Raw genomic sequence first — 22,504 nt, 5'->3', positions numbered from 1 at the left:
GGTCTATTGCACAATTATTATACGACGCTAAAATATCTTACATAATATTCTTTTGAAACAAATCTTCCGTTCAACTTGAGTGTACTTATGGTCGTATTTTCAAAGCACTGAACCGTCTCAGGCGAGACGCTCGACAAAAAATGGAAAAAAAAATTGTAAGGATGAACCGGAGGAAATTACACCCTGAGTAAGGGTAAAGGGTACACAGGTAGGCAGCACAGTACACCATCCAAGCTAACGGTAAAGACAGGCGCGCGCGGCCGCGGTCAACGAACCTTAAGACGGCGTACATCTAGAATTTTGAGGATTCGCCCTACTTTTTTTTTCGCTTAGCATTACGTAATACATATACATTTCGTGATATTATTGCGGATATAGTTTTTTTTATATATAAATTTACGGCATTCGCTTAGCAAGTAGTTGCTGGAAATTTACACCGTTTTAGCGAAAATATAATTTTATAACATAAGACATAATTATGTTATTTACATTTTATAAAATCTGTTTGAACGTAGGTAAACAAAAGCGAGCATTAAAAAATATAAGCTCATATGTGACAATGCAGATTCCGATTGGAACGCCGCAGAGCTTTTATGAATACAAAGGACTATGAGAGGGATTGTCGAACATGCACGCTGGAATAAGAGTGGAAAACACAAGGCTCGTAATGTATTCATCAGTATTTAACCGCTTTTATGTAATATTCGTCTCGAAGGTACATTTTTTTTAAATAAAATATAAAACGTCGTTAAATTCAGAACGAATGTGTTCGAAAAATTAAGGGTATTTATTTTAAATAATTACTATAATTTGTTTCATGTAAAAGGGTAATAAGCAAAGGTAGGAATGTCACCTCGCCCAGTTCACTATCAATAATGTGTTATATTTGAGGTCAGACTACGAAATATATGAATGTATAAATTATACATTGTACATTCAAAAGTCAAAATTGATATTCGCGCTATCCCATTTCACTCAAACACAAATATTTTTAATAGCAGACGATTTTGAAATGTTTCATGTTTGAATAAACTACTATAAAAAATATTTTTTTAATGGTTTATTTCACAGTTTGGATTGGATTTGGATTTATGCCGGGCCGGGGAACTATGGACGCCATATTTGCACTCCGCCAACTCTGCGAAAAATATCGACTCGCACAAAAAGACCTACATATGGTGTTCGTAGATCTGGAAAAGGCATACGATAGGGTCCCCCGTAAGGTTCTGTGGTGGGCTATGAAAGGGAAAGGAGTGCCAGAGAAGTATGTACGACTTGTTCAGGCGATGTATGATAGAGCTAGCACCCACGTCCGGTCCGAAGCCGGGGTAACTGGCAAGTTCAGTGTGGCTGTAGGTTTGCACCAGGGGTCGGCTTTAAGCCCGTATCTATTCTCCCTGGTAATGGATGTTCTAACATCAGACATACAGGAGGAAGCACCCTGGTGTATGCTGTTTGCTGACGACGTTGTTCTTGTCGGAGATAATGTTCTTGAGGTACAGAGCAGACTGGGAAAATGGCAGGAAAGACTGGAGGGCGCGGGACTGAGGATAAGTAGGTCTAAAACCGAGCACTTGTTCTGCGATTTCAGCGGTTCGTCCGGTTTTTCCCATATTGCCTTGGATGGTGTATCCCTACCAGTCTGCTCCGACTTCCGCTACCTTGGGTCATTAATACAAAATGACGGCAACATAGACCGTGACGTGAAAAATAGAATAAATGCGGGATGGATGAAATGGCGACAGGTCTCTAGAACAGCTTGTGATCCACGAATGCCCCTTAAACTTAAGGGGAAAATCTATAAAACGATCATAAGACCTGTCGTAATGTATGGATCGGAATGTTGGGCAACAAAAGTGACGGATGAAAGAAGAGTGCACGCAGCCGAGATGAGAATGCTAAGATGGATGTGTGGAGTAACGAGGAAAGATCGGATTAGAATTGAGTATATAAGGGGAAGTTTGAAAGTAGCACCCGTGAAAGGGGAAGTTTGAAAATGAGGAGCAATAGGTTAGCGTGGTATGGGCATGTAATGAGGAGGGATGATCGCTATGTTGGTAAAAGAATGTTAGGGATGAATGTCGAAGGACGAAGAGCGATCGGCAGACCGAAAAAGCGATGGATGGATTGTGTGAGTGAGGATATGAGAAAGAAAGGAGTAAGCACTGAAGTGACGAATAATAGAGAGGAATGGAAGAGGAAAACATGTTGTGCCGACCCTACATAAGTGGGATAAGGGCAGGAAGATGATGATGGTTTATTTCACAGTTATACTACGCCAATTGAATTTTAGATTTAGATATTTTCTGCTTTAAATGGAAAACCACTCATAAATCTTAATATTATGATCACACTACTAAGTTGCTAATAGCTACTAAGCCTCTAAATTTAATTTAAATTTACTCTATCATATAATAATTATCAACATTTTTTCTCCAAAAAGCTTCTCTGTATATAACGATAAATCGATTCGAAGAGTACGCATTTCTTGTAGGTGTCGCTTTATCAATCGTAGCTAATAAGCGTGGCAAAAAATGAGAAGTATGTAATGCGCCTTATTACAGTCGAGTTCAATCAATGAAATTTCTATAAATTATATAATACTATGTACTATAAGACCGTATAACGATAACGAATCCTGATCGGTTTTATAAGTCTACATTGGCACTTAGTAAGTCATCAATCAAGATAGCAAAATTGTGTATCAGTTTTTACGAATAAAGTCATTGACGCGAGGAAGATCTACGAATCGTTTGTTATTATGTACTATAGATATAAATATCATTTATCGACTAGAAGCATAGCGTGAACAGAAACACTCGAAGGTTCACATTTTCTTGTTAACTTGTGCTACTTATGGTGACATAAAAATATGTCACGCACCATTTAGTAGGTGGTCCAAGTTAGACTTATCGGGTATTCAGCATACTAAAATTAAAATTTTATTAAACGTAGATTTTAAAATTTTGATAAATAAATCTTCATATACGTTACACAGAACATAATTCCAGTGACATGAGTAATGTTAAACCACGCGTTCAACATGCGGATTACAATATCATTTATCTCAATAGAGTTACGAGTAAAGAAACAGTCAATTGTATTGTGCGAATAAAGCAGTGTAGTCAACGAATTCATCGAGTGCAATCTTCGGCACTGATCGCAGAAACGAGTCCGCGAGTCGGCTGCAGTGGGGGGAGTCCGGGAGGGGCTGCGCGCTGAGTGAAAGCGTTTTAAATTTAATCGCATGCCGCCCTCTGACGCTGCGTTCGGCGGTCGGCTGAGTTTTCGATGCTATATCAAGAGGCCCTTGTTTACAAGCAAACGCATAATATCTCATTGCGCAACAACAACATCGCTGATTTTACACTTAATTTACAACACGAATCAACCCAGTTACATTCTTTATTAACAAGCTTCATATCGCGCTGTCTCACTTTGTATATTGTCTTTCGCCGAAACGGGGACACGGTGCACTTATTTTAACTTATTAAAGAGATCAGTGACTTAATACGTAGAATGTTCGCGGAAAAATATGTAAGGCGTATTACTAGATATTAAGTTAAACCAGTTTTCCGTGATTACACGGTCAGAATAAAGGGCCAAGGCAATTTGGACATAAAACTAAAGTAATGTAAGAAACTTTCGCGTATAATTAAGTAACGTTAAATATTTACGGTGTTTTAAAATAGGTATTTAATAAAAAAAAATTACATCTATTAACAACATGACAAAATACATAGCATGAGATCTGAGTTTGTAGTATAACTCATAACAAATAATTTTCAGAAATAATTTTTGCTATGGGACATAATCGAAACCAGATCCTCAACGAGCCGAAAGGATCATCGATCAAGTCGTGATCCTCGACCTTGACCCCAATATTCTTCTTTCACATGACACATCACATACCGGGTCAAGGTTCTGATGACTTGAGGAAAACAGTCGGTGTTTATGCACCGCGCTTTCCGTTTCATCTCGTTATACCATCTCACTCCGAATGCCATTATTAATTTTACGACTGCGAAAGAATCCAAGATGAAATCGAATGTTCAATGGTGTAGGAACATCATTTAGTAAACAACTATAGTTTATTGCGCATTTGTTGCTTGTTTAATTGTTAGAACGCGGACGTTTTTACAACTATTATAACCATATTATAACTATGGATCGCTGAATCGGCAACCTTTTAATTACCATTTAATTATCTTTACGGATAGTACATAATGTACTTACATACAAATATTATCGTAGGAATATCAAGGCATATATTGTTAGGTATAATATGTAATGCGCATAAAATCCAATATATGCGATTGTGTCACTACCTAACATACAATTGCAGATACTAAAAAAGAGCATTCAGATGAAAACTTGTCGGAGCGGATTTATACACAAACACAACTGCACTAACAGGTACATATTTGCATAAATAGTGTCAACAACTTCCTGCATTGGCTTAAATTCATGGATTGAAGATTGTTATTAGAACAACTGGATTTACAAAGGGCAACTATACTTAAAAACTAATAATATTATAGAATTATTCTCGATATCCTATTTGAATTAACGTTAGTGATTACTTATAGGCTGTAAACTTTAGTAATTTCATAATTGACATAATTATTAACCCTGAACGTAATGATTGTTTTAGTGACAATAAATGTTGTTAGATTAGCTCGAGTGCGCCAGTGCTGCGGGCTTCGACGCGATATTGTGTAGGTCAAGATAAGAGAGTAGCCCGCTAGCTCTGCTCACGTCGCCTATAGGACAATGGTCAGTGACGACTACCTACTAGAATGTACGTACTCGATAATTACATTTTATTAACACGAGTTATTTTGATAGCGTTTCTGTTGGATAAGCCAATATCGAGATTTTTTGATAATTGTGTTATTAACTTTCTTAAGACATACACTACGTTATAATAATACGGTTTTGTAACGATTAAATAGAATTTATAAATATATTCTAACGAAACTTTTAAATTCGACGACTAAAGTATTACTCCGAAGTCTATGAAAGTATTCACTCGATTGCAACACAACAACTATATTACAAAGCCACTGCGATGTCGTACAAAGTACGAGTTAGGTAGTTGTTATAAAAGTTCTGATTTGTCGGAGAAAGGATTGTTTCTGATTCTGTCGATCTAGGTGAAGGACGAAGTTGCACAAAGATGTTTATCAAGGACGACCTTGATGTATCCTTGCTAGGGAATCTTATCAAGGTAATTTATTCGACATGCACTAGACTGGATTTTAATGTCGTAATGTAAGAACAAGTTAATTTATATTCTATTCGGTACGGATACGGTTATTAATAATCGTGTTTGCAGGCAAACGAAAAAAACCCGACTTCAATTATATCGACAAATAATACAACGTAGTTAGAAGAAAAAATTGTCAAGTAAATATGCATTATCAAAGATTACTCCAAAAGTTGTAATCACATCTCGACGAAATTTAAATGTGACCACACGATAAACAACGGCTTTCGATTAAATTAAAAATCATCAAAATCGGTACACCCAGTAAAAAGTTATGCGGATTTTCGACTTTCCCTCGATTTCTGTGGGATTCCATCATCAGATCCTGGTTTCCTTATCATGGTACCACACCAGGAATATCTTCTTTCCAACAAAAAAAGAATTATCAAAATCGGTTCATAAGCAACGAAATATCCTTGAACAAACATAAAAAAATATATATATAGACGGTCGAATTGAGTAACCTCCTCCTTTATTGAAGTCGGTTAAAAATATAATTTGAAACGTTTCAAATATTTTTTTATTAATTAATTAAACTCTACACTCAACGCCCCCCACTAGGGTAACAAAACACAAGCACAAACGACAAAACCACGGCAAATATCTGTAAGGCCAAAATAAACGTTTGTCGTGTGCGGGGAATGAACCCGCAAGCACCAGCGTAACAGCCTCAAACCAGTGCTGTGACCGTTGCGTTAACGCGTCGTCGTTATAATAAATTATTTTTATTATTTAATAAATTACAGAGTAATAGTATAAAAAACCTATTTACCCAACAACCTTTTTGGAACGAAATATGTAATTTTAAATCCATTAAATATTTTATCATGTAACTAATATTCAAGTAATCTATAAATATCGCTACACAATTTTTATTTTTGGTTATGTCAATATTAGTTAGACCTTATACCCCTGGACATTAATATAAAAAATATCATAAATCCATACGACACCATTTGAAGAATCATCGCGACAATTTATGTGAAATATTGCTTGTAATTAATTCTATTAATCTAATCAATACTTTGTTTGATGATACAAATAATTTTATCTTTTTATCATATCGATATTTGCGTGTTATTTATACGTTTGGTTATATATATTATGTACATTTAAAAATCTGAATATTGATTTCTACAGTTTAGATTTAAATAAGATTAAACTAGTTTCTACCCGCGACTTCGTCCGCGTGGTCTTTGCTTCTATTGGTTTATGTGTAATAATATATAGCTTATAGCCTCGATAAATGGGCTATATAACGCTGTAAAAAAAATTCAAATCGGACCAGTAGTTCCTGTGATTAGCGAGTTCAAGAAACAAACAAACTCTTCAGCTTTATAATATTAGTATAGATTAACTAATATAATAAGATTTATGGTTCAGACTTAACTTACGAAATTAAGCATAGTAAATTTCACTGTTATGCAGATGGCATTCAACTTTATATTTCTGTACCACCTTGTAATACATCAATTGCATTACATGAACCTGAATAAGGACCTTGACAATATTGCTGCGTGGTCACAGGAACATAATATACATTATAGTTCTTGGTACTAAAAATCAAACAAAAAAGATAATCAATAATAGTGACTTAACTATGACTATAAACAGTCAGAAAATAGAAATGGTTACAGAGGCAAAGTGGTTAGATTTACTTTTCGACAGTCATCTACGATTTGAGAATCATGTTCAGGATTTAATAACAAATTGCTTTTATAGACTCGAAATACTATATAAAATCTGTGATGTGCTGTCTGAAAGGGCTCGTATCACTCTCTGTGAAAGCCTTATATTGTGTCTAGACTAAATTACGTTAATATTGTATAGGGACTTTCTTTACTAGCCAAAATGCAACGACTCATTCAAAGAATACAGAACACATGCTGTCGTTTTTGCTTTCATGTGCCTCAATACACCACATAACACCATTTTTAAACGAGGCTTCAATGATAAGAATGAAGGACAGAAGACAGTTGCATCTGTCTACTCTGATGTTTGACCAAATAAAATTTATAAAACCTGAATATTTATATAACAAATTAACATTTCCGTTTATCAATGAATGCTACGGTACACCTCAAACTTTTCGTCCAGTGTCGTCTTTGCAAAATCATAAGAGTGCAGCTTTTAGAGGTAGTTTTAAATACCAAACTACCAAATATGCTGGAATAATATACCACCACCAGTTCGAAATATTAAAAGAAAATATACATTTAAAATTAGGTATAAAAAATATCTGTATAAAGGACATGTAATTCATCATCATCATTAATTATTATTTATAATGATAATAAGCTGTTTCGAGATGTTTATTTGATTTGACATATTATTGTGTTTATCCAAATATGTTCTTTGAAAAGCCATTTTATGTATTCTGTAACATTCTACTACTATTAACACCTATCTATTTTTGGTTGACACTTTATTATTTACTAGCTGACCCTGCAAACGTTGTTTTTCCATATATGTTATCAACACCCCCCCTATAACACAGGGATATGAAAAACAGATGTTGGTCGATTCTCAGACCTAAAATCTGTCCACAACTTTCGGAGGAATTTTTAACTAACATTGTGACACGAGAATTGTGCTCTCTCACCATAACAGGTGGTAACTTAAAATCAGTGGATCTTTCCTAGGATTGATCTTTTAGTATTGAATTACATGCCTTTTTGTGATTCTGAAGCACACATACTGTATTTTAGTGTGATATTATTAATGCTGTATTATGTTACTTTTTTAATTTTACTCTTTTAAACTGTGTATGTGGAATTGTAAACAAAGTTTTTACCTATCTATCTGTCTACAGTCTGTGAAGTACAATACTATATATAAACGAGATATTATAATTTTATTTCTTGGCATTATTCATGGAGACAACATTTATTGAAATTTGATTACAAAATACTTAAAGAATTGTGTCATTTATTTAATTTCCTAATTATGTTTAACTGTAAGGCTAGTGAATCAAACATATTTTGACAGAATTACTGTTTTTATATGATGACTATGTTCCAATATATCATTGCTTATATTGCAACATTGGGACAATACAATTTTCACATAATTCGTATTTTAAGCACATCGTAGGGATAGTTTATTTCCTCTTCAGGTGAGAGTTGCTGGTCAGATTCAAGATATTCCGTTACCATAGGCTGTAGTTTAAAATTAGGCTTGTTATTCATATAAAATTTAAAATTGATGTTTTTTTCGCTCCTGGAAATTCGTATAAATGTAAGTCAAATTTGTCAAAATCTAGGCAAAATCTTACGTATAAACATGATGTGAGTAACACATGTTTTACTATTTGACGAATTGCTTTATACTAGAATATGTAATAGGTCTGATAAAAAGACAAACAGTATGTAAAATACGTACGTTATAAAAAACGTAGATTCAAAATCGCGCAAGTCAATATTCGCGAAAGTAGACTTTCTATATACTATACATTATATATGCTACATTATTTTATTTATTAGTTTACCTACATTAAACAATTTATATGTTACAAAATTTAAAGTATATTTTAATATACTTATCTTCTTTTGGAGCTAGACAGGTAATTTAAAATTATAAATATACTTTTTACTGTGTTATATGAAACGGTATGGTAGTAAAATACTGCCGGCATCATAAGAACCGATAACAACGCCAAATTGTTATCAGTGTGATAAAAATGACGCGGGGTTGCGGTACAGCGGCGATATCAGCATCTGTAGGTCAATCTTGTTTTTATGTTTATCGCAAATTATGGTAAAAAATACAATGTTATATGAAATAGTCCATTTATAAATAAATTACATTTTGTAATTTCGACTTCGTCTTCCTTGAATGCCGTTACGCGCGCATCACGTAACTATTTTTAAATTTAACCTTCTAAATTTTATTTCTTAGACACGACCATTGCTTATCAAAAATAACTAAATAAATAAATTATCTATATCTTCTTTTAATATTCGTGTAAAATTTATCTCATAAGATCATTGGAACTACAACGCGCTTTTTTTTAACCGACTTCCAAAAAAGGAGGAGGTTCTCAATTCGACGGTATTTTTTTTTTATGTATGTTACATCAGAACTTTTGACCGGGTAGACCGATTTCGACAAATTTTGTTTTAATCGAAAGGTGGTGTGTGCCAATTGGTCCCATTTAAATTTATTTGAAATCTAACAACTAATTTTCGAGTTACATCTAATAATGCGTTTTTACTTGACGCTTTTTTCGTCGACCTACGTTGTATTATACCGCATAACTTTCTACTGGATGTACCGATTTTGATAATTCTTTTTTTGTTGGAAAGAAGATATCCCTAGTTTAGTACCATGATAAGGAAACCAGAATCTGATGATGGGATCTCAAAGATATCGAGGAAAACTCTTGAAAATACGCAATAACTTTTTACTGGGTATACTGATTTTGATAATTATTTTTTTTGTTGGAAAGAAAATATCCCTAGTTTAGTACCATGATAAGGAAACTAGGATCTGATGATGGGATCCCAGAGAAATCGAGGGAAACTCTTGAAAATCCGCAATAACTTTTTACTGGGTGTACCGATTTTAATAATTTTTAATTTAATCGAAAGCTGATGTTTGTCATGTGGTCACATATAAATTTTATTGAGATCTGTTAATTTACTTTTTGAGTAATCTTTGATAACGCTTAGTTACTTGACTATTTTTTCGTCGATCTACGTTGTATTACTCGTCGATGTAATTGAAGTCGGTTTTTTTTTCGTTTGCATAAACACAATTATTTTCAATGTCAAAAGCGAGCTTTATCATATTTATTTATTTAATGAAAACATGATAAAAACTAGTACCCACAATAAAGATATTACTTGGTTTTCAAAACTTACATAAACATTAATAAAACAGCAAAAATAGAATTTGTTGTGACATACGAATAAAAAACACTTTTTTTTATTTATGGTAGTTATTGCGTGTTACAATGTTTTCTTTAAACGTGAAATTAATTTCAATTTATCAAAGTTATGATTAAAACAAACAGTCAATTAAAAAAACAATACTTTAGCGAAGTAGAGTTTACATTAATTAATGACTCCAGCTATTTACCGATACAGAATACTATTCAAATTAACCTCGTTACAGATACCCGACGTATAAAATACCGAGTTTATTTCAAAAGTGGCAATATGTTTAACGGTAGTGTACTCTCGGTGATAATGATCGCAACCGCTCCGACTGGAACCTTGATATCGAGTGACGCGATAGTTTATCGTGGCACCGACGAGACCGCAATAGAAATAATAATAAAACACCACAAAAACGTTGGACTCCAAAAATAATGTATCAATTACTTTTAATTTAATTTTATAATGATATATCTACATTTTATTTAAAAGTATTGAAATACGTGTCCATAATATCATGTTTTAGGATTATTCGGCGCGGCAGTAGCAGGTTCAGCAGTTTCCGATATCACCTTATAATTTCTCTACAGGCCATATTAATTTTTTTGTGGTCGAGATATTTGTATTGCGTTTCCGAACCCCAGAAATAAAATTTAACTTAACTTTTCAGTTAAAGTTAATCATATTGGAATAGATTATCGTAACTGACGTCATATTCATTAAATATAAGAACTTCAATTGATTTATCTTGTATCTTGCAATGGACAACAAAAAATATCAAAATCGTTTCATATTGTAAGACGTAAAATTCAAATACGTGCGATAAGAGATAGCTATGATCGCATAAGGCAGGCTCGTTTGCTGATAACGATTTGTTTTATCTATTCCCTAGGTAATAAACAGTGACAGTGAACCGAGTTGTTTACACATCTATGCGGTTTGTTTAATTTTCAAATACCGTCCTTAGTAACATTTGAGTTCGCTCTTATTTTTATATACGATTAAGAATTAGAAACTATTTTACATTTATTCGAGTGTGTGTATGTGTAGTAGTGTTATTTTAAGGTTGAATATAACTTAATTTATTATTAAATAATAATGGAATACTAGGTCAGTCATAATTCTGTTGGTTATACATATGTATAAAACAATTCGGGTATATATCAACAAAAAAAATCTTTTACTAAACTGTAATAAATTATTATTATTGAATTCAAAATATAAATATCAACTAGGTCTACGTTTTGTCAAGGAACCCCTAGAGTTAATAGCATTCCTTATGGTAGAGAAACAGGGCACATTCACTCGGTAATGGAAACTCGCTCGTTTACATGAAGATAAGGGCGGATCTGCTGTTCGTCAGATACCATGAATAACTGAGAGGCGAATTCGGACGGTCAATGGACAATAACGCCGCAACGGCGCCCGAGGAAATGAGCGCTAAAATATTAAGTCATCGTAATATTCGGAGGAAGGTGCCGTGGGTCGCTTAGATAACTCCTTTTCAGTAATGATATTCATGAATTTGTAATGTCTTTTATGAAAGACCTTGTAAGTGGTAAATATTTATCATTATTTTGATGGTTAAAATACTACATTTATATTACAAATAGTGTTATTAATTGAAAATTAATGTAGCATAATAAATATTTAAAATATTTATGATAAGCATCCCAGAAATAAACATTTTTTTACATACTTTAAAGATGACAAACACTGTTATCAAGTTTAAACGACTGTATTATTGTGCTGTTATTAAAATACAGTTACCATTGTTAAGGACGTAAACAATTTTCAAATAATAGTAGTAGGCTACATAAGGTTTAAATATCGTAAAGGCAATTTCTTTATGACGGCGTTGTATTGGCACAGGTGAGATGGTACTAGGGCGAAGCGCTCCAGCCGCATGGGAAAGTTACGATAACCATTCATAACGCTTGAATGAGCGAGACGCCCGCGCAGTCGGGCTCCGACCCCCGCGACATCTGTCACTGCGCGGATTTAGTCGCACCGTTCGACTTTATTAGTGCCATTTATCTTAATGGTAATATAATATAAATCTAATATATATATATAATATAAATCTAAATAATATTCATAAGAATTTACTATAAAAATCAACTTTCATTTTTATTTGCCATTTGTTTGAAAAATTTATTAGTAATTTGTAAATTTTAAAATATTTTATACATATATAAAATATACATATGTATATATTATATGAAGGACTTTTCCTTTATACGTTTTATTCTGCTAAGTAAAAACGCGCGAAACATTCCAATAATATAACGTTATCGCACACGATTTGCATCATGTGAAAGAGACAACAAATACGGTTGTTGTGACCATAATGGTACTGTATCGGTATTTCGAAGTGAATTTTTTATATAAAAAAAGTTTCGTAATTTTAAGTTCAATAATAGATTCGATTACATTTATTATTATTCTATTTAAGAAATAATTCACCTATTTTATTTTATGAAGGTCAAATAATAAAAGCTAATTAGTATAAAGAATGTGGTATTTCATAAATGTAGGCCTGTAGGTCATTATTTTATTTATACATAACCCACAAGTCATTATAGGAACCGCTACGATGTATCATAACGTTTGTATTTTTTACTAGAATGGCAATCAAAATTTGTTTTGCTTTCGTATTTAAAATCAAGTTATGTGCGATCTAAAGTGTATTGAACCCGACGCAATGTCAACCTAGTAAGTCGATGCGTCACCGTCCCACAATCGGGCGGTGTAAACGAAAGCATTCCTTCCATACAACAAAAGGAGCTGTGTCCGCAAACGTCGCATAAATAATTAGACAATAAGCAGGCAGGACAAGAAATCAGTAATTTGTATCGCGCCGAGATAGGCGGAGCGACGAGGGAGACGGGTGAAGGCGCGCGCCGCAACGCGGAGATGTGGCAACGCGTCAGGTGGAAATGGCGCCGGGCTGCTCTTCGTCGAGGACGACCGACCGCCCCCACCCTCCCCACACCCCGTCGCTGTGCCCCCCTGTCTCCTTGCCGTACACCCGCCGCTAATCCTCATCCGAACACAATCTGATAAAATTCGCGCCAGCTACGAATGTTACGCAAAGCGACTCCACACTACAACACGGCGATAATGAATGACCCGACCGTTTCTTTATACATAAACATTCCGACTATCATAAATTATGTCGCAGTATCGAACTGAACGCAGCTTGTAAGAATGCATGTAATAAGAAAGTTATTTCCTCGACCTGGCGAAACTAGTCTCGCGAACGCATTACGGTCCGCGTTACGGCCTGATGGATTCAAAATGACCTCTATGGGCCTGCGGCTTCTTGTGGCCTCGCTCACTGAATGTGATGACATTTTGTGGGTTAGCAACACGACATGACTCTAATGCTTGGGATACGATGCCAGGATGACTAACGTTCGAGCGTCATAAGCCGAGTAAGCATGTATTATTCCATACAAAATATTTAACGCAATTGATCGATTTCATTACCGTATTACATTAAGGTGAATTTTGTATATCAGCACCGAATAACGATAATTGGACCGTTGATCATCGTGAATTTATTGTTGACTTACAGCGTTACGTACAATACAATTTCGTAAATAAGACGCACATAATAAAAGTGTCATGATAAACACAAGGATTTCGAAAGAAAAGTACCTACGAGTTCTTTCATCAATGTAAAAGTGACTTACCAAGGCGAAGAAGTTTGTGTGGCAATCCTCGAGACTGGCACCGTTTGTTTGGTGATTTTGATGCGTCATGGTAGTCCGAGACACTTCATTTTCATTTCACAACACTAAAAACTGATTCAATCTTAAAGAAACCACTCAAAATCTTAAAATTATCACCGACATTTAGTGAAGTTTTCACCTTTCAATGGCGACTGGAAAATGGCGGAGAGGAAACAACAACCCAAGCCGACGGTAGCGCACGTAGCGGTAAAAATAAGAACTAAGTCCGTTCAGAAATGTAGCTAGCTACGTTCCGTTATATATATTATACTGTACCTTTTTAACATAATGGGATTTATATTGATTAATTTTTAAAATATTTATTATTTTTAAGCACAACTTAACATTCACTTGTTTAGAAGGTCACACAAAATATTTAAATATTCATTCATCAAACATTTTATTCACTTTTGTGCCTATTACAAATTTCTAAATTGAAACGTAAGATACCGATTCCACGGAAAAAGTTGGTTGTCAAATTCGTGCAAAATAAAATATATAAAACAAATATAATCTATTAATTTTTAGTTATTTCACGTAAAAATCGTGTAAATATCTATAATTATTAATTCTTGTTATAGAATATAGGGCTAATAACTCTAAAATAATGTTTAGAAATGTATTGTTCACAACACGCAAAAATTTTCAGGTTATATTTTATTTAGTAGTTTTTTCAGATCAATGTCGGTATTGTTTTTAAATATATTTCCTTTATTTCAGATAGTATCTGTTAGATATAAACAGAAGAAATTCCAAAAAGTCGATAAAAAATTACAAGCGGCTGCAGAATCTTTGGCTTCGAGAGGGTATATAATTGCTTCCTTTAAAAAAATGCATATTTATAGTTAATATTATAAAATAATATGTAGAGAATATTCTTTTTTTGTTAATCCAATCTAAAACAAATACACATACAAACCTTCAATCAAATAAAATATCAACATGTAAACTATATGAATCTGTTGAATGTAGGTTTCTTCGTCCCAACAAACCATGGAACCCACCAGAAGAAATAGATAAAACTATACTGAAAATATGTGCTGATAATGGTCTTAAAGAAGACTCTGAGTTTCATTCACTTGATGTGAAGTACACTGTTTTGAAGGCATGTTTTGATGAGACTGGACACGGCATACCAAACTCAATGTTACACACTATTGAAACTGTTGGTAAGTTACGTCAATAAAAAAGTCACTATTTATTTAATACATATATACATACATATAATCACGCCTCTTTCCCGTAGGGGTAGGCAGAGACCACTTCTTTCCACTTGCTACGATCCTTACATACTTCTTTCGCTTCGTCCACTTTCATTATTCCCTTCATACACGCTCTTCGGTTTAGGGTACTCTTGACCTGGCCTTTTTTCAAGACGTCCCTTATTTGGTCTTGGAACGTCCGCCTAGGTCTACCCCTTCCAACCCTTCCATCCACACTTGCCTTATACACTTTTTTCGTCAATCGTTCTTCACTCATTCTCTCGACACGACCAAACCATCGGAGCATACCTTTCTCAATTTTTGTCACTACATCTTATTTATTTAATATGTAAAGTAAATAGATTTAAATTCTTTTTACGTTACCTATTTTCTTATCGGATAATATTATAAAATAAGTCAGGATGTAACTTTCAAAAGAGATTTTTTTTTTTAAATTTGAAATTATTTAAATTTAAAGACGACCTCTCTCTTTGCTTCTATGGAAAGTTGGAAGCAATTTCATTTCTATCAAACTAAATCTAATATCTTCTATAAAAAAAAAAAAAACGAGTGTGCTTTAGACCACATGACTGAAGTAAAACTTCTTTAGCTTCATTCAATTTATATCTCCCTCTCAAATTCCATTCACCTCGCCCGATCATACTTTACATAACGCTCTTGTCACGCATTCAGCAGGTTACTCCCCAAATCAATCGTACATAAAGAAGTTTTATATCAATATTCCTATAAAACAATTATAAACTTATTTCTACTTGAGTAAATGTGTATTACAAATATGAGTTAACTTTCAAATGTTGTTCCAAAAGTGAAATTGTGAAAAGTAGCTTACATAGTTATTGAATATTACCTATCTTTTTATATTCGGTTTATAGCAATCTTGACAGTATTTATTTAAATTAAACCTTATTTACTATCCTAATGAGAAATGTTTTATTGTAGACGATTTGATGGAGTTTTACGAGACACCAGTCGATACCTTAACTCCGTTTGATAGCTTGAAGAAAATGGATTTACCAAAGAATTTGCATGTACAAGAAGATTATGTTCGGTTCCATCCAGGTAGTTGATATTTTTTTTTTTTATATGACGTGTTGCAAACAAGCTTACGGCCCACTTGATGGTAAGCGGTTTCCGTAGCTTATAGACACCTGCGACACTAGGATGGCAAATGTGTTGCTGACCCTACCCCTGACCCTCTGAGGAACTCTGGCTCTGGCATTCTTTCTCACTACAGGAACTCAAAACTCCTAGAGTGCTCTCAATTATTACTATTTATTGTTAATTGGTTCCTCTCTTTGTTATTTTGTATATTAATAATTAGAAAAAAAAACAAGTATCCTTTGTAACAATTTTTATGACAGGAGAATAAACATTTCATTTCAATTTTTTTTGCAATATTTTCATCGTTGTAATTTTGATGCTTTCCAAATTTTTAATGTATTATAGTGTATGGTTTCATTGTAATGTCTAGACTTAGAGTTACTACTACTACTCTACAGCTGTAGTGATAAAAATTTGATATTTAATATTTATTACATAGCTTTCAGCCGCAGTACAGTTTTATATAATATTTTTAAAAAAAAAAACTCTTAAATTCTAAAAGAACATTATTTTTGTACATATTTTTTTTATGTAATCTTTTTTTTTTAGACAAAGATCCTCTGTTCAACGGAAAGACAGTGTTCCCAAAGAGTTCCACCATTGTCTCAGGTTTGAAGACACGCAAGAAGTTTGAAGGCTATACTGCCAAAACATCTTGGCCATAATCAAATAAATAAATTTATTAATTTGTAGTGTTATTGTAAAAATAAAGATGTTATGTATAGATATTTAATAATTTTTTTTATTTACGAACATATTCCTAGTTTAAAAACTGTTTAATGATAAAATTATTTTATCACTACATATTACATACTACATTACCTTATTAGTTTCGCTTTAATTTGAAAGTATTCCAATAAATTAAAGTATAAGTAACGTTTACATAGTTACTGTAAATCTTCAAATTGATTTGAATTTTTCTCATATGTTCGAGCTGGGGTTTTTTACTCATTGTTAGCTGTGTTATTGTTATTCCTTTAAACTATAAATTTTTCTGATTTAAGCAGTTTTAGATTAACAAAATAAATTCATATCAATTATTATTGTTAGTTTATTATTTTAATTTTTGCTATTTATTTACTTACTAGCTGACCCGTCAAACGTTGTTTTGCCAATAAACTATCAACTATAAGTGTACGGGGATTTACTTAATAGAAAATAGGGGTTGGTCGTAGAGAGGTGGAAAATTAAGAGTAATATAATTTTTTTTTATTTTATGTCATGACAAAATAAAAATCTAACCAAAAAAATTAAAGTTTATAATTAACAAATAAAATATAGGGGTTGATCGTAGAGGGTTGAAAATTTAGGGTTGTATGTATTTTTAATGTTGTATCATAAAAAAAAAGGAAAAATAAATAATTTATCTAAAAATTAAAATAAAAAATTAGGGGTGGACTACCCTTAACATTTAGGGGGATGAAAAATAGATGTTGTTCGATTCTCAGGCCTACCCAATATGTACACAAAATTTCATGAGAATCGGTCAAGCTGTTTCAGAGGAGTTTAACTACGAACACCGCGACACGAGAATTTTATATATTAGAAGATTATTATTATTTTCTAATTTATTTTCAACCGACTTCCAAAAAAGGAGGAGGTTCTCAATTCGACTGTATTTTTTTTTATGTATGTTACATCAGAACTTTTGACCGGGTGGACCGATTTCGACAAATTTTTTTTTAATCGAATGGTGGTGTGTGTCAATTGGCCCCATTTAAATTTATTTGAGATCTAACAACTACTTTTTGAGTTATATCTAATAATGCGTTTTTACTTGACCCTTTTTTCGTCGACCTACGTTGTATTATACCACATAACTTTTTACTGGATGTACCGATTTTGATAATTCTTTTTTTGTTGGAAAGGAGATATCCCTAGTTTTGTACCATGATAAGGAAACTAGGATTTGACGATGGGATCCCAGAGAAATCGAGGAAAAGTCTCGAAAATCCGCAATAACTTTTTACTGGGTGTACCGATTTTGATAAATTTTAATTTTATCGAAAGCTGATGTTTATCATGTGGTCACATTGAAATTTTATCGAGATTTGATAACTACTTTTTGAGTTAATCTTAGATAACGCGTAGTTACTTGACTATTTTTTCGTCGATCTACGCTGTATTACTCGTCGATGTAATTGAAGTCGGTTTTTTTTTCGTTTGCGAGCAAACACAATTATTGATAAAAGGTTTATAAAGTATAGAAACAGAAATTCTTAACTCTGTACTGTACGTATATTTCTCGTAAAAGGAAAATAATCTATTGTACTTGAAACGGACAAATTCGAAAGATCACTTCGACTAATCTAAATCTCTGATTTCGCTCAATCAACGGCTTTTCCTAGTTTTCAAGAGACTTTGGATGTGTGTTTTTAATGTCATGACGTTTACAACCTAATATTTCCACACAGATTGACGAAGCCACAGTAAGATTCGCGTCCTTATTAAATTGATTAATTCAGTCAAAGATTTTTCTACATTTTAGGTTGATAACAGTTCCGTTCAAGGATGGTTCGAGGGTTGGTAACGTTACCGCTAACATTATCTCCGACGCTACTAAAAAAATGTTCTCTTATAATTTGTTCCATCCGACGCCTGGTGATCCCCGCAAACGTCGGCCGTCACACCACGCGATATTGATAAGAGCGGCAATAGGATGTGGCATTAAGTTATAACATTATGGTATCGAAAAAGAATAAATAAAAGTAGGTAGTATTACGTGCCCTTAATGCTAGGGTATAATCATTAAGGGTACGCTAAAGTTTATGTATATATCGCTGCAGTCTGTCTGCTGGGCATAGGCCTCTTTCCCAATGTAGGAGAAGAACAACCTGGACCGACGGCTTAACGTGTTCTCCGAGGCACGGTGGGGAGACACACAAGGACTGCACAAACACCCAGACTACGGAAAACATCTTTATGACCAATACAAATATTTGTCATGTGTGGGAATCGAACCGACAATTGCCAGCGCAACAGCCACAAACCAATCAGTATCATCCGACCGGTCCTTTTATACCGAAGAGCTTTATTAGTGGTAATATATTAAAACAAATAAATTGTTACTTAATGACTTGTTTACCGAGGGGTTGAATTCAACCCCAGATTTTTTTCTACGCATATGTCAAAAAGTGAAAAATAATGCCAAGAAGAAGATCACGTACTTTTGATTTAATAGGCGATATCAACAATGATTCGTACAAATTGGTGATAATTTCTGTTGTTGAACACAGTGAATTTTGTGAGAATATTTCTAAATATTCGGCTGTTTCTACTTCAATATATTATTCATTTCTTATAACTGGTACATTGTCGCGGATTCAAGATTGGTTTAAAATAAACAACTTGGTTTTGAGCGCCAAAAAACCAAGTGCATTTGTATTTTTAAATAACGAGAGGCTTATTGTCAATGATAATGACAGTTTTCTTAGGGATACATTTGGACTCAAAACTTTATTGGAATTCCCCTTTGTCATCCTTGAATCGTAGACTCAGCTCCGCAGCATTCGCAGTTAGAAAAGTACGACAGCTGACCGACGTTGCAACTGCAAGTTTAATATATTTTTGTTATTTCCATAGTGTTATGTCTGACGGCTTATTACTGTGGGGTAATGCTACAGATATTGACATTGTATTTATGCAAAAAAGGGCTATTCGCGACATTTACGATCTTGGAGCTTGCTTTTGATGTTAACAATTGCGTCGTAATATATTTATATCAAAATTGTGTCTCTTCACCAGAATATTCATTGTTTTAAAATAAATGGTAATAATCGCATTGTAAACACGAGAAGGAGTAACAAAATTGTAACTCCAAGTTTCTGACTGGGCAAAGTAAACGTCTCCTTTCTGGGTTATGGTATTCGCATATGTACTCGGACTAACAATCAAAGGCATGTTTAAATAAAATCCAACAATTAAAAAAAATAATAATAGATAAAACTTATTATTCGGTGCAGGATTGCATAGTTGGTAAAAATGTGTGGACTTAGTGACACTGTATTTCATGCAACATGTTACTAATTTTGCACTAAAACACAGTTTATGTCACAGATTAATAAACAAAAGGCAGATGGAGCGTGTGCAACAAAAAGTATGAAGCCACTTTTTATTCATGTGTGCGTGGCGACTAGAAATGGCACTGTAGGAACACGTGCATCTATGTGTGTATAATGATACCATAAAAAGAAAAAAACTCCCTGTATTTTTTAAAATGTCCTTTTACGACAATAGGTTCTAAAGTTTTATTTTGATACATGAATTTATAACTAAATAAATACTTTAATAATAATAATAATATTAATAAAGGTTTCGTTAAAAATAACGAAAGAAATAGGTAATATGTCAAGATTTTTAAATGGACTTTACAATGTTTACAACTCTAGATAATAAAACTTTAGTGTTTTTCAGTTGTATCATATTTATTTCATTAGACAAATTAAAAAAAACATACATAATTTAAAATATTTATTAATAATAATAATCATCATCATCATTTATTCACACACACACATACATCGATATACAGACAACTTAAAGACTAGACCAAAAGATTAGATAGTATTACAAATAATTACATTGGAATTTTTTTTTATCAACCTACGACATTTTTCGGTAAAGCATTAGCCATCCTCTTTAAAATGTAATGAACACACAACGCAAAATTTTGAAGCCTGCCAATTATTGTCTTGCCTGCTTTGGCGAATAATAGAAACCCATTCCTCGCGTAGAACAACATCTGTCGGCAATCTGCAAAAATCATTAAATAATAAAACTTGACACTGATTACAATGTGTATTCTTTAAATATATCTAGCATCTTCCATTAATTCCACTAATATTATAATCTGGCTATTGCCCACAACTTAACAAAATATACCATATATGTAAATAACTTCATCATTATCATATATATTTAGTTCCTTATATATATACATATATATATATATATATATATAAGAAACTAAATTGATAACCATATACATTTTTAGTTAAGCTCCTGCATTAGATTTTAATGACCGAATCACAGTAAATGGTAATAAAAGATAAAAATACATCTAAATTCGGAATAACTATTTAGGCGTGATATTACGTGTGGAAATCGAATACACGTCCGTACATTTACAAGTCAGTCTTACTAACGCCTAGACCATCAGGCAGTTTCCCCAATTGAAGGGAAAAACATTTCGCCGAACACTGGCAACACAGTTGAATTAGTGTCGAGGTTTTGTGTTCCGAGATAACCATATAATTTATAGAGTGAATAAATAATAAAATCAATTAAATAATTTATAATTACCTGTGAAATAAAATTCCATCCTCTTTTTTTTATTTTTGGGAACAATTTTTACAATGTTTAATAACACAAGACGGCATTTTTTGACACAAAATAATGAATCACTCGAGACGTTTAAACAATACGACACTATCTTTAGCACTGCTGCGACTTTGTATTCGCTTTTGATTTTGTATTCGCTTTGGTGGCTTCACTCGCATGTTCGGCGCGCTCCATCTGCCGTTTGTTTATTAATCTGAGGTTTATGTATTATTTTTCCGAAGAGTAACTGCGGAGTTACTTGCAGATTCTTTTCTGCAGAATCTACATTCTGAATCGGTGATAGCTTTACTTTAAACTTTTTTTAATAATTTATTTTTAAGGTTTTAATTTGTAAAATGACGATTTGAAAGTACGCTTGGGGCCTATTTGACTAAAGCTGTTTTATGGCTGTTTTTTATTTTGGTTTTGATTTGACAGATAGCAAATTTGCCTAGTAAAGAGAGAGACAGAGAGAGTAGCGAAAAGATCGGAAGTTTAATGTCGTTGAGTGTAACTATACGTTTGAATGGCTGATAGGGCTTTTAGAATGGTTATCGCAACTTATGAACGCTTGTATTACTAAAAGAATTGCAAGCGCGTTGTCAATCCTATTTTTGTTAGTAATACATTAGAAGAAGAAGCTTTGATACATACAATAAGATATTAATTACAAATTGAGAGCAGTATTATTTATTGAGCTCTGATCTACTGTACTACCATTATGTGTACAGTGTAGTAAGGCCCCAGTCTCGCCACTTCGGATTTTGAGGAAGATATTTGTTGTTTCAAGTGTTTAGTAACACTGCAGCATTTTAGCAGCATATATTTTTTTATTTGTTCATTGTTTTGTTTTATTTTGATAATTAGATACAAACTACTGTTAAGTTTTTGATTCTCTAAAGCTTAAACTAAAGCTGGAAAAATTTGTTTCCAACATTTTTGACAAAGGATTGACATCGGTTAAGAAACATTTGACAG

At 33.2% G+C, this 22,504-nt stretch overlaps 2 protein-coding genes across 3 annotated transcripts in view; one reads left to right on the top strand and one right to left on the bottom strand.

Annotated features, from left to right (window-relative positions):
* Positions 1 to 13,913, bottom strand: part of LOC123653639 (mediator of RNA polymerase II transcription subunit 13) — an 81,658-nt gene extending 67,745 nt beyond the window's left edge. The window contains 1 exon segment of the mRNA XM_045589632.1: positions 13,845 to 13,913. Within this exon segment, the coding sequence (XP_045445588.1) occupies positions 13,845 to 13,913 (69 nt within the window).
* Positions 13,914 to 14,027: 114 nt separating this feature from the next.
* On the top strand, positions 14,028 to 16,940 carry LOC123653390 (39S ribosomal protein L50, mitochondrial). 2 transcript variants are annotated; one of them, XM_045589375.1, is made up of 5 exons: positions 14,028 to 14,090; positions 14,604 to 14,689; positions 14,856 to 15,052; positions 16,046 to 16,165; positions 16,757 to 16,940. In XM_045589375.1, exons 1-5 carry the CDS (start codon positions 14,043 to 14,045, stop codon positions 16,870 to 16,872), a joined length of 567 nt encoding a protein of 188 aa, XP_045445331.1. In that variant the 5' UTR covers positions 14,028 to 14,042; the 3' UTR covers positions 16,873 to 16,940. The 2 variants fall into 2 exon arrangements, with proteins under 2 accessions (XP_045445331.1, XP_045445332.1); XM_045589376.1 differs by lacking the exon at positions 14,028 to 14,090 and adding an exon at positions 14,314 to 14,532.
* Positions 16,941 to 22,504: the final 5,564 nt, after the last annotated feature.

The sequence above is a fragment of the Melitaea cinxia genome, chromosome 5 (genome assembly GCF_905220565.1).
Source record: "Melitaea cinxia chromosome 5, ilMelCinx1.1, whole genome shotgun sequence".
Classification (NCBI taxonomy): Eukaryota; Metazoa; Arthropoda; class Insecta; order Lepidoptera; family Nymphalidae; genus Melitaea; species Melitaea cinxia.
The sequence above is the reverse complement of the archived record's forward strand: the minus strand, read 5'-3'. Positions and strand labels throughout refer to the sequence as shown.

What these genes read in the sequence shown, in the direction of transcription:
- LOC123653390 (XM_045589375.1), top strand. Translation starts at nt 14,043, where the DNA reads ATGGCGGAGAGGAAACAACAACCCAAGCCGACGGTAGCGCACGTAGCG. An exon ending in GAATCTTTGGCTTCGAGAGG is followed by an intron (nt 14,690 to 14,855) that starts GTATATAATTGC and finishes TGTTGAATGTAG; the next exon opens with GTTTCTTCGTCCCAACAAAC. An exon ending in ACACACTATTGAAACTGTTG is followed by an intron (nt 15,053 to 16,045) that starts GTAAGTTACGTC and finishes GTTTTATTGTAG; the next exon opens with ACGATTTGATGGAGTTTTAC.